This window comes from Idiotropiscis lumnitzeri, chromosome 5 (assembly GCF_059441095.1).
Source record: "Idiotropiscis lumnitzeri isolate Australia: NSW breed Sydney's pygmy pipehorse chromosome 5, RoL_Ilum_1.0, whole genome shotgun sequence".
Taxonomy (NCBI): domain Eukaryota; kingdom Metazoa; phylum Chordata; class Actinopteri; order Syngnathiformes; family Syngnathidae; genus Idiotropiscis; species Idiotropiscis lumnitzeri.
Window position 1 is genome coordinate 5,326,774 of NC_142395.1, and position 13,694 is coordinate 5,340,467.

Below are 13,694 nucleotides of genomic sequence, written 5' to 3' on the forward strand. Positions count from 1 at the left end.
TATTCTTCTCTTTTCAGATGAAGTATATTTAACCAATATTTTGGCATCTGGATGTTTTGTTTTCATTGGTTAAAAAAGTACAAATCATCCATTCTTACTTTGTACTTATTTTTTTTGCAGAGTCAGAAGCAAGACATGATATTAGACACATTACAAACTGAGCTTGACCAAACAAATGAGGAACTAGTCAAGTTAAACACATCACACCTGGAAGAAAGGGCTCAACTCATTCATGCTCTTCAAAGTTGTGAGCGGGAGATTGACAATCTGAAAGATATTCTGTTGGAAAAAGACAAAGCACTCAATGAAAACATGTTGGAGTGTACAGAACAGGTCACAATTCTTAAGCAAGAGCTTCGAATCAAAGAAGAAAACTTGGTTCAAGTAGAAAATGCACTGGCAAAGGCAGATCGAGAGACCACAATTATTAGAGACTCGCAGACTGCAGATCAGCAAGCCCTTCATAGTAAGATCGCCGAGCTTGTTAGGAATCTTAAGGATGTTGAGGTGGAGTTAGATAAGGCCAAAGAAGAAAGCAAGTCTAAAGTAGCAGAGATGGACTGCCTAATGAAACAGGCCAAGGAGGACACGAAAACTATACAGGACCTCCAATCTAAAACGCAGAAACAGATTGTGAGCGATCATGCTCAACTTTCTGAATGTGAAACACTCATCTCTTCACTAAAGGAACAACTGAACTTGGCTACTCAAAAGCAACATGAGTCCGATGAACTCATTTTGCAGCTCAAGGAAATAAATACTAACAATGAGAAAAATATTCTTAATAAAGAAGAGACATATGAAACTGAATTGAAAACTATAAAGGATGAAAAGAACAAACTCCTATCCCAAGTGGAAAAATGCAATCATGACTTGGAGTTGTTGTCCAAAGAATTGAATGAACGAGCACAGAGTGAGGACAGTGTTCAACAAGAGATAGGAAAATGCAAAGAAATCATTGCATCGCTTGAAAGACAGCTCAAGACAAATGATGAACAGGCAATGGATGTAACAGAGAGCTACAATGCAGAATTACAAGTCAGGGACTCTGAAAATAAGAAGTTGCGTGAAGAACTTGACGACAGCATTGCAAATATCACCAAAATGAAGGATCTCTTAAAAGGCATGGAGACTGAGAAACAGCAGTTGCAAGAAAAGCTTAAAAATCTCACTGAAAACCTTGAACTACAGACTCTGAATCAAAACCAAATTAATGAAAAGATGATATCTGCTCTTGAACTTAACAACAATTTAAAGAGCCAAGTTGAAAAATTAACAAAGGAAAATGAAAGATTTGGACAGGAAGTAACTGAAAGAGTAGCATCAATTTCAGAAATAAAATTTGAAAGAGATTCTTTGCAAGTCAAATTATCCTCATTAGAGACACAACATTTACAGAACAACAGTATTATTCAAGAATTAGAAAAAAATAGAGAAGATTTAATTTTACAAGCTACTGATTTAAAAAGAGTTCTTGAACAAAGTACACTCTCAAACACTGAGGCTGTCCTTGCCAAAACCAATGAATGTAATCATCTCAACCAGTTACTTAAGGAGAAGGAGGAGGCCATCACACAACTCCAAGAGCAACTAGCGAGCTACACTTCTCAGGTAGATGAGTTGCACGTTACAATAGAAAAAAAACAGCGCATTGCCTCTGACCTTCAAGCAGAATTGGAGGCTCAAAGAAGTGAGCAAATGGATGTTAAAGAAAAATTGGCTCTTCTTCAAGAACAGGATTGCAGCCTGAAGTCTGGGTTATTGGAGAGGGATACAACTTTGAAGGAAAAACAGGAAGAGTGTCATCGTTTGCAGGATGAAATTATTTTCCATGAGAAATCTGTATCTAAGCTCCAAGTGGAAGTTGAATCACTTAATTCGGAACGCTCTCAGCTTTGCAAGGATCTTGAAGAAAGAGAAATGATGATGAAAAATATGGCACATCAGTGCCAAAAACACAAAGATGACTTTGATGATGCAAACAACACCGTGAAAGCTCTAAAAAATGAAATCAATGAAAGGGAAGAAAAGTCCAGAAAACTCCAATTAGAAGTAGGTTCCAGGGAAACCGAGCTGCTAAACTTTAAAAGGGAAATACATAAAATCACAGAAGAAAACCGACAACTTCATGCAGTTTTCAAATCCAGGGAAAATGATCTTGACAAGAAAACACAGATTATTTCAAACCTTGACAAACAGCTTAAAGTAACTCTTGATCAGAACTCTGGTTTTAGCATGAAGATAACTAATCTAACAGAAGATAATGAACGACTACAAAAGGAATTGGCACATAACATAGCATTGGCTTTTGAATTAAAAACTGAGACGAGTCTGCTCAAACAACAAAAATCTGAGCTTGAGGCACAAATCACAAATGATAATAAGATAATTAATGATCTTCTGAATGAAAAAAATGATCTTACTGGTTCAGTAAGTGATGCAAAGCAAATCCTCCAGGAAAAGGAAATGTCTAACAAAGAATGTTTGCTTGAGAAAACAAATGAATGTAGGACTCTTTCAAAAACACTGAGTGAAAGGGAACAGCAGATTCAAGCATTGCAAGAGCAAGTTAATGACCTAAAAATTAAAATTAGTCAGTTAAGTCGTTCAATGGTTGAGAAAGAAGAAATTCTGTCTGAAAGAAATTCTCTCTTGGATGTCCAGCAGACCCAACAGCTGCAATTACAGGACACAATAGATATGCTTCAAGAACAGGGGTCTGTCCTAAAGACGGGGCTAATGGAGAAGGACAAAATGTTTCAGCAGAAATCAGATGAATGTGTTGTTCATCAGAAGGAAGTCATGTTGCAGAAGGACCTTGTCTCTCAGATGCAGTCTGAGGTTAAGTCAGCTAGGCAAGAATGCTTAGAGGCAAAGCTACAGTTAGAACAAAAGGAACACATGTTAAAAGATAGAACAAGTGATTTTGAAAACCAGAGCGAAGAACTGAATAGACGTAGTCAGTCCATGATGAAACTTGAGAGTCAACTTCTAGCCATGAACAACAGTTTAGGAGAGATGCAGATTAAAATTACCTCTCGAAAGGATTCTGTAGAGACACTCACTTTGGAAAATTGTCGACTAAAAGAAGAAAATGAACTAATGAAAGCTGAGGTAATTGATTTGAAAGATGCCATTCAAACACTAAATGATCAGAATGTAAGATTGAAATCTGAGCTTCAGAAATCTTTTGCAGAGCTTTCCAAAGCACACGAAGAACTTGTACATCTAAAAACGGCACTTAATGACAGCACACTCCAACTCAAAACTGCACATTCAGACAAGGACCATCTTAGTTTAACCATCCAAAGAAAAGATGACTCCCTGAAAGAACTTGAATGTCGGCTTTTCGAGCAGGAGGAGCAGCTGATACTGAAAGATAATGAAACGTTAAGTTTACGGGTTCAAGTTTCAGAGCTTGGAGATTCTGTCTGCAAACTTACAGATCAAGTCCAATCTCTTACTTCAGAGTCAACAACATTTAAAAGTATATTGGAGCAAAAAGAGCAGTCTAGTCTTGAAGATCAAAGAAATTTATTGCTTGTGAATGAAAAATTGAACATTAATCTTCAAGACAGAGAAAAAGAGTGTGCGATCTTAAAAGAACAGATTTCAAACTTCGAGGAATGTTCTTTTAAGATTAACAGTACTCTCCAAATGCAGACAGTAGAAACAAAAAATCTTAAAAAAGCTTTGGAAGAAGGAGACTGTAGTCTTATGAAACAATCACAATCTCTTCAAGATTTACGAAGAACAGCCGATGAGTTGTTGCTTTTCAAAACTCAGTTCATGGAAAGCACCGAATTAGTGTCACAGTTACAAAGTCAAATACAGGCGTTGTCCTCTGACGCTTCCGACCACAAAAAGTCAGCTGAAGAAAAACAAAGTGCCCTCATTAACCTGCAAGAAAAATATGCAGCCAATTTGGAGGATTTGCAGGATATGAGAAAGCAACTGTCCCAAAGGACTGATGAAGTGTTGACCCTTAAGGCCCTAGATGAACACGACACAGCAAAGACCACGATAGAAGCTTTGAGAGATGAGCTGTCTTCAATACAGCACAAACTTGAGAAGACACAGGACCAGAATTCCAAGCTGTCAAAAGAGAAGGATGAAGCATTTGCCTCGCATCAAGCAAGTGTCTCTCTGTTGACAGTGGAAATAGAAAGACTAAAAGCTCAACATCTTCAAGTTGTGGCGCAAATGAATGCACTGACAGAAAACCTGGAGCAGAGAGAAATGTCTTTACATGCGATTAACAATCAGTACACAGCCCAAGCCAAACATACATCTCACCTGATTTCCGAAATACAGAAACTAGAATTGCAAAATAAGAAGCTAAATGAAGAGATTTGTTTGTCAAGGAAAGAGCACCAGAGCTCTCTCACAGCTGTCAACAATGAAAATATACGCTTAGTCGAGGATATTAGAAAACATCTTGCAGAGAAGGAAGAGCTGGAGAGGCGACATCATCAAATTTGCGAGTCCCAGGGGGGGCTCAAGGTTCAGTTGGAGCAGCAGTCCAGCAGCATGAGTGAACGCATCCAGCAAATGGTGTATGACGAGCAGAGCCTTCAGACAAAGGTTAGTGCTCAAGATGAGGAAATTTCTCAATTGAAAGATAGCATTCATAAGATGGAGCAAATTCTGCAGGACACTGAAAAAGAGTGGCTTCTAGTTCTAGATAGAGAAAAACATGATAAGATTTTACTTGTAGAACAATTGAGTAATGTTGAAAATGAAATTGCATCGAAAGATGATAAGGTAAATGCTTTGAAACAGGACCTAAACAGTTTGCAAGACAAACTGGCTGAAGCATTCTCTGCTATTAAAAAGGGTTCTGATCTGCTCAGTGCAAAAGAGTTTGAGGCATCGACGTCAAGGATGCAACTTGAAAAGGTCATGGCATTAGTCAGGGAAAAGGATATTGAGACCAAACGTTTGCAACAGGCTATGAAGGCTGTGGAACAGGAGTTAGAAAAACTTGTAGCAAAATTCAGTGGGGCCGACACTGTCTTTGCCACGTTACACCAGGACAAATCACATTTGTATCAAATAATAAAGCAAGTTGAAGCAAGTCATTACTCTGAGGTTGATGCTTTGAAAAATAAGTTGGAGAGTAATTTTAAAAAACATCTCAAAATTTCAGTTTTAGAGGAGAAAATAGAGAATTTACAAAATCAGCTGACGATTGAGGCAGAAAAAGTGACAAAAGCTTCTCTCGAAAACTCGTCTTTACATGGTGAACTTAAAACAAAAGATGAGCAAATAAACTCCATGTCCATTCAGATATGTCAACAAAAGGAGTTACTTGTTGGGCTTAGTCAGCAGTTAAAAGAAAAGGATGCATCAATTTCCCAAGTCATGGAGTCTGCTTCAAATGAAAGAGTGAAACTTGGTGAAGAAAACGCCCATCTCTCAAAACAACTAGCAATTATACAACAAGATTACTACACATCCACTAGGCAGTATAAGGAGATTTCCTTGCAGCTAGAAGAACACAAGTTGTGTTCCCAAAGGGAGAATGAAATAAAGAGTTCTGAAAAGCTTGAACTGCTAAAAGAAAACGATGACCTAAAATGTGAGCTCGCAAGGATTTCTAAAAACAACGATGTAATAAAGAAAAAACTTAAAGCTTCCCTCCTTATTCGAAAGGATCTGTTGAAAAAAATTGAAGAGTTTGAAAAAAATAACGACAGTATAAACTGTGATGCTGATATTTCACATTTACAAGACAAATTAGTGGAAACAACAACACAAGCTCAGTCTGCCTCAAAACGGTATGAAGAAAGGATTTCTGTCCTTGAAAAGGAATGCATTGATAAAGAAAAAGAGATCCATTATCACAAAATGCAAAGTGAAAAATTTGCTGAACAACTGGAATCTGAAAAAAACATTTTGCAGTCAACTTTAAGTGAAAAAGAAAGTTGCTTGGCAGAATTGTTGCAACAACTCAATGAGAAAAGTGTCCTAATCCAACAGCTTCATGCAAGCGTTGCTGAGCAAGAAAATATTTTTGAACAAAATAAGAAGAGCCTGATGAAAAATGTGGAAGAGCTTCAGAATAAAATCACGGGATGTAAAGATCATTCTAAAGAGACAGCTTTCTGCAATGTTAATGTTGATGTGTTAGAAAACAAATTTACAGAAATGGAGCAAGAAAAGCCAATGCCACAGAAAAAGACCCAGGTTGTATTACTAGCACAAAAAGTAACACTACAGAAAGCTCAAGAAGATGAAAAACAATTAACCAAAGAATTCAATGAACTGCAAGATAACTATAATACTCTCTTGGAGCAACACTGCCAGCAGACAAATGAGTTTACTAACATCCAGTTAAAATATAATGAGACTCTTGCGGAACTGGAACAACGCCAGAGAACCTTATTATATAATTTTGATGAACTGAATATTTTAAGACAGCTTGTTCAGGAGAGGGATGCAACTGTGCAAGATTTAAAGACTTCCCTGGTAGAAAGTGAGAGACATTGCCATTCTCTATCAAAATTCCAAACACAATTGGAAATGAAAGACACGCCTCTCATTTTAATGGAGGAAAGAGCAGAAATGTTGGCCACAGATCTCCAAGCTTACAAGGGAATAAAAGTAGAGAGAGCATTGGTTGAGAATTCCCAGGAAAGATTTCAAGGTGTGGAGGTAATGTTCAAACAGGAGAAGCCAGGTGAGCTGAAAACAATTGATGTAAAGTATCAAGGCTTAATGGAAGGCGGTAAGACTCATTTGGATCAAGTGTTTACAATCCAGAGAGTTTTGGCAGAGGCGCAACAACTGGTGAGTGAGAAGCAATCCAGTTTCTCAAAGATGCTCGAAAAAGCACAATTGGATTGTCCTGAAAAAGAAACAAATATTCCATCAATGAAGCAAGGCAATGCAGATGCTTTGAGAATAATTGATGAACTCAGGACAGAGTTAGGTACACTTCATACACAGCTGAACCAGTGCAAGCACGTCAAAGAGCTGATATATGACGCAATTCCTGAAAAGTCCATCAAGGAAGAACATGTAAAAGATGATATTGAAGACATGAAAGCGGCTCCAAAACTTAAGGATGATAAGTCTGTGATATCAGAAAAGGATGAGCTGATTGCTGAACTTCAGTTGCAATTGCAGCAGGCAAGTACAAACCATGAGATTTCCGTTATAAGGATGAAAAGAGAAATTGACCATCTTCATAAATCTCAAGATGGTAATAAAGTAAATGATCAGGACAGCCATAATAAATTGACCCTATTAACCAAGAAACTTCAAGCAGCTTTAGTTTCAAGGAAAGAACTCATGAAGGAAAATGCATCATTGAAAGAGGAAGTTGGGAATCTGTCAGCAAAAATCAATGCTAAAGAATCAGAATGTCTTGCCTTACAATCCTCATTTTCACGACTAAAACAACATAATATAGACCTGGAAATCGATCTGAAATGTGTTAACACTGATAAAGAGAAGCTTAGCTCTGAAGTTGATCGTGTCCTTAATGACAATTGCAGTCTATCAGACGCATGTGAAAGCTTGAAGCAAACCATTGAGAATATCACCCAGCAGAAGCAAGCATTTTCCTGCCAGCTGGAATCTCTGAAAGACTCTCAGACAGAGGAGTTGACCAAATGGAAATCAAGGCATTCGGAACTTAAACAAGACTACGAGACCCTTTTGCAAGCATATGAGAATGTTGGCACAGAAATGGATAAGATGAGACAACTTTTGGAAGGAGCCAAAAGCGACAGACAGGAAGCCCTCAGAAAATTGCACAAATATGAAAGTGAGGTGAAAATTCTGCAGGACCAAGCAAAACACGTGGAGGAGGAACATGGAAGACTTAAACAGAAAATGCACTGTGCAGAAGAAAAACAACATGTGATTGAAGATCTGCAGCAAGAAAATGATAACATTAAAAAAGAACTGAATGAGATCAATGAAAACCACAAGATGGCAATATGTGAGCTGACTACCAAAAATCAACACTGTGAGACCAGTGCTCAATGTGAAAGCGATCTTGTTTTGCAGAGAGAAAATAAATCTCTTTCTGAAAGAATTGAAAAAATACTCAATGATCATGAAACGCAACTGCGAATAAAAGACGATGCCATTAATGATCTTAAAGACATGATGAATCGTCACAGCCAAGAAACGATTAGTCTTAATGAGAAGGTTAGAATTTTAGAAGACGATAAGTGTCTTCTGCAAGAGGAGCTAGAACACGTTCAAGAGTCTTCAGACAAAGTGAAAAATGAAAATGAGTACCTGGAAACTGTGATCCTCAACGATTCTAAAAGCATCGATGCACTTTCTGAATCCATCAGTGTTTTGCAAGCCCAAAACATCCAGCTGTCTTCCCATCTTAAAATTAGCAAGGAGATGAATGACACACTTCGCCAAGAAAAAGAGGATGGACATCTTCAATTAGTCCGAGACTTTGAGAATAAGATGAAGGCTGTGCAGCAAGGCAAGGAGGGATCCAAGAACATCAATAAAGAACTGCAAGAGCTTCTAAAAGAAAAGCATCAGGAAATAAATCAATTACAACAAAACTGCATTAAATACCAAGAGCATATTTTGCATTTAGAGAGCTCATTGAAAACCTCAGAGTTTGATTGTGAAAACTTGAAAAAAGATTTGAATACATGCTCTGATAAGATCTCTGTTGTTGAAGAGCAAAACAAACAAGTTGAAGCCAATTTGATCACATGCAAGACTCACATCCGGGAGGCCACTGAGAAAATTGGAAAACTTCAGTCGGAAAGAGACCACCTCAAAGTAGCTCTAGAAAATGTTAGGTCTGATGAGAAAACAAAATTAAAGGAAGCGACTGCTGAAAAACAATTAAAGGACAATGAAGTTATGTTGCAAAAACAGATAGATGACCTAAAGAATATTAATAACAAAGAGAGTCAAAAAGTAACTGAACTAAAGCAACAATTGGACTCTCAAGATCTGAAGATGAATATTCTAAAGCAAGCATTTGAGTCGAATGAAGCAAAACTGTCCGCCATATCATCCACTCCTCATGGGGCAAATGTTACAAAACTTTGGAATGATTTGTACCTAAACACCTTGCAGGAGAAAGATAACCAGCTCATCGAACAAGATTCTGCATTGAAAAGATTGCTGCAGGATATGAGATTGACCAAAAACGAGGTCAATGAACTCCGATTAACTAAATCGAGACTGGAGAGTGCACTAAACGGGTATTCAGTTGCCTCTGCTGCTCATCAGAGGCAGATCTTGGTTCTGAGTGCTAGCAACGCGGATCTTTCTGAGACTTTAGAACTTTTGAATGTGCAGATAAATCAACTCAGTGCTCAACTTAAAAGAGTAGAACAAGATAGAACCACACTTGAAATACAGATAGCTGACAAAGAAGATGAGATTTCCCATTTGCATCTTCATCACAGCATGACAGAAAAGATAAATGCTGACTCTGACTCACAGATGCGTGTTTTGCAGGCTGAGAATGACAAGATGCAGGCAGAATTTGAGACCCAAAAGGGAATTTCCCTTCAATTGAAAACCTTGCTTCAAAGCAAAGATGCTGAGATCTCCTCTCTTTTGTCCTGCCAGGATGACCATATGTCAGCATATCTCGAGCAACTTCAAACTAATTCTCACTCCCAAGAAGCTGTCTATGAAGACAGGTTAAGAACTTTACAATACCAAAGGGAAAGGGCTGATAAAGAGTTCAGAGAACTTGAGGCCAAAGTCAAAAGTCTGCAAATTAGCTTGAACAGATCAGTCCAGGAAAAAGCGCACGTGTCATCTAAGATGGAAGTTGTGAAGAAGTCGTTTGTGGCATCACAGAGGGAAAAAGAGCAACTGATGTCCGAATACAGAATACTCGAGGCAAAGAGTCATCTAGAGCTCAAAAGTCAAGAAAACTCACTTGATAATGAAGGTGGTGCAACCAGAGGCCTTAAACATGAAATTAAGAACTTACTACATCAAATGGATGACCTAAATTCGGAGAACGCTATGCTCAGGGCCCAACTCATTTGTTACAGAGAGGATTTAAATCAAGTTTTATCCTTAAAAGACAATCAGTTGAAAGTTTTGCTAAAAAACAAGGAGGATATTATCCAAAATCTTGAAAACCAAAAAACTGCAGCTGAAAAACAACACACAGAAGCTCTGTCGGTGCTCCAAAACGAAGTTGAGGTTAGCTCTACTTTGAAGGCAGATGTTTCTAAACTTAGAGCACAAGTGACAAAATTGCAAAGTGAAAAAGTGAGTCAGAAGGCTACAATTGAAGGCGAAGTGATTGCTGATCTGCAGAAAACTGTGGCGGCTAAAACAGCTGAATGTATTGATCTTCAGCAAAAACTCCTATCTCAGGAAACCCAAATTGAGGACTTAATGAAGCAAATGAAGCTGCTTGAAAACGAAACTGACAGCAAACTAGGTAATGAACGTGAGGTGGAGCTAATGAGGAGTGAGCGAGAGCGGGCTGAGCAAAGGGTCACAGAGCTCGCAAAAGGCCTACTGGAAATGGAGCAACAGTTGTTAGTTGCCCAAACGCAAAATAAAGACATAAAGGCTCAAAATGAGTCCCTTTGTAAAGCCATGGCAGCCTTGCAGAATGACCGTGACCAGCTTATTGAAGATTTCAAGGTCTTGCGAAACGGGTATGACGAAGAGCTCAGAGAGACTAGGACAGCTCTGAACAAAGTTCAACGCAGTTTCCAAGACGCTACATCTGATGTGGACATGTTTACCAAAGAAAGGGAGATCCTTTTTGACGAATTAAGAGCATTGGAGAGCAAAAATACTCATGCGGAGCTGAGCAAGTTGCTGAACGAGCTCAGAAAAGCACTGTCAGAAAAGGAAAAACAACTGAAACAGGTTGTCCTGGATAATTCCACGTATAGCAGGCAGCTGTCTGCATTCTCCAAATCCATGGCCAGCCTCCAAAATGATCGTGACAGGCTTGTTGATGAATTGGCAGAGGCCAAAAGAGTGGTTGAGTCCAGGCAAGGGTCAGGCCTGAACACTGTCAAGACCATGAGTGAGACAAAGTCAAAAGGAAGTGCTTTCCACATTGAAAAACATGCGTCGGTAAGTAATGTAATCAGCAGTGCTTAGATTTTGGCTGTTGCTTGCACTTCAATGTCTCTATGGTGTTTCTTTTTGCATTCAGCATGGGGTCAGATTTACTTTTTTCAACATTCTGTTGGTACCTCGTGCATGGTGTTAGGGGGATGTACTTGAGCTGCTTCCCAACATTTAATGCTCGATGGGATTTCAAGATGCGTTTGATTTCATTTGACAAGCTGTATCTCTACTATTGCTTGTCTTACAGATGAATGAGCTGTGGCCTAGACCGACACCTGAGAAAGAAGCCAGCAGTTTGCCAAACGAAACGGCTATCCAAAGGTAAAAAAAAAAATGTTTGAAATGCTTGTACTGTATCTAGTGGGTACTTGTGAAGGGGAACTGAACCCAAACTGGAAAAAGTAGTTAAAATATGCATATCTTCTTTATCTGATTTTTTTTTTTTTTTTTTTACTTAAATCTGTAATTATAAGTGTTCGTTGAAAATATATTGTATATATCGATGGATAGATAAATCTTTTGACTAGAATCATTGTATATATAATAGAATTAAAATGAAACATTTCAAGCCTTTGTCAACATGCATTTTAGTGCCAACAAAGTTTGTACACTTTTAAGGTTATGTCTGAAGTTGGCCCTCGCAGCTTATTGACTGCATGTTAGCATAATGCGTAGCATGGACTGTCGTGGTGGCTGACTTGGCCTCCACCTTTTTGAATGGAGGTCCCCAATGCCTACTGTCTTTTGAGTGCTGGCACACACAAAATATTTTTGCAAAAAAAAAAACTTAAGAAAAGAAAAGAGAATAAAATACTGGGTTTAGTCCCCCTTTAATAGTTAACATTTGTTGATGATATCTTCAAAAGCAAAACTATGAAGTCTTATTTTTCATGCGTTTTTTTTACCAGCATGTTTACAATTTTGCCGCAAGTTGCACACTCACAATAGTAATGATATTTTGATATTTCTGTAGCGAAGAAAAAGATATCTCAGTAGATTAACATTATTTTACTGCTTGCAGGTCTGAAAGAGACATACAACCAGACAAGGTAAATATGCACACTTACACTTTCTGACTTGTTCTGTGGCATGTCCTCTAAGGGCTGCCGCACACTGCGCGATGCTTCCGACTATCTCCTAAAATATTGCGAGTTTCGTTCTAATATTTTCAGACTATAGTGCATAAATTTATAAATGTTTTTTGTTCAATATGTGATGGAATTTTGCCACTCTCCAAGGCAAACATGAAAAGGCAACCTTAACACATCACTGTCATCCAAAATATTGTGAGTTTCGTTCTAATATTTTTAGAGAATGATTATCACATGCCTACAGCTGTGCACATAAAAGTTGGTGAAAATCTGTTATGTTAGAATTGGAGGCTCGCTGGCAACCAACTATATTTATAAAATCTATTTTAAAATGATTAAATGTCCATGAAAAATAATGAAGTTACCAAAAAAAGCAACTTGTTACTGCTGCAAATGATATCCATTAATTTTCTGGATTAAAGTATCCCTTTAATCCAGAAAATGGAGTGTTAGTCATGAAAGACGCGGGTTACTACAGAAAGATGGCGACATTAAAGTTAAAAAAATGGGGAAAGGCGGGGCTTGCTCACAGATGTTTTTACTTCTGAATATGGTTAAGTACTGTTGTAAGAACAGAATCTGTGTACTGTATATACTGTATTCTGATCACTTGACGGTCCGTGGTTGGACGGCTGTGTCTCGGGCCTCTGCACTCTCTTTTAACCCAGATATTGATTTTTCGCCTCTGTGAAAGCTTCAGTGCATTTTGATTGGCTATAATTTACAACGTCACCACCTTATGCAACTGCGATTCAAATTTTTATTTTAATCAGTGCCCTCACGCTGCTGCACAGTTCCGTCACATTTGGCCTCGCCGCTCAGTGTGCAAGCCTGCCTTACATAACCTTATGCAGCCAGATTGATCCCTCAACTTGGTTCAAAGTTTGGAAGGGGGACTTGAGACAGATTCTGATTTGGAACACTCTAAGGGTATTTGAATGTTGAGGTTTTTCTTTTGTCCTTCATTTTTTAACAATTTAGAAGCTTCACTGGTAAACTGTTAAATGCTTACAATGATGAGTCCATGGTCAACCAATCATCATCATTGTTGATATGTGTGCCTAACAATAGGAAACATTCAATGGGGGAGGCCGGAATGAAACGGAAGTGGCGATGAGTCGACTGGAGGCGGAGAAGGTCCAACTGCACAGAGAGCTTCAGCGATGCTTGTATGACATCCAGCAACGGGACCAGTGCTTTCAGCAACTTAACTCAAAGGTTTGAAAGAGTTGAGGTTGGAACAACTCACATCTCTTTTCCGTTTATTTACTCACACAAGAAGGCAAAGATTAAAAAACAATATATAATACATTGATGGATGCACTGTAGATGTTAAACCACATTATTTGGTGTTCTGAATTGGAATAGAAGAAAAAAAAAGCTCCACATTCTTCATGTTCGTGTCCACGTTCACAGCTACAGCAGACGGAAAAGGAAAAGGGTGCTGTGGCCGCTCAGCTTAGTGCCGTGTCCCAAACCCTGAGGGACACGCAAAATCGATGCCACTGGTTGGAAATCCAAGGCCAGGCCCAGGTAAAGGTTCTC

General features: G+C 38.5%; 1 protein-coding gene across 5 annotated transcripts in view; it reads left to right on the forward strand.

The window, feature by feature from the left end:
- The window catches only part of LOC148336461 (golgin subfamily B member 1-like), a 56,103-nt gene that overhangs the window by 35,626 nt on the left and 6,783 nt on the right, over window positions 1-13,694 (forward strand). For 4 of the 5 annotated variants that reach the window (XM_088296961.1, XM_088296963.1, XM_088296962.1 and 1 more), the window contains 5 exons: window positions 121-4,584; window positions 11,306-11,379; window positions 12,080-12,107; window positions 13,221-13,367; window positions 13,566-13,682. In XM_088296961.1, the coding sequence (XP_088153087.1) occupies window positions 121-4,584; window positions 11,306-11,379; window positions 12,080-12,107; window positions 13,221-13,367; window positions 13,566-13,682 (4,830 nt within the window). The other variant, XM_088296966.1, reaches the window with a different exon arrangement.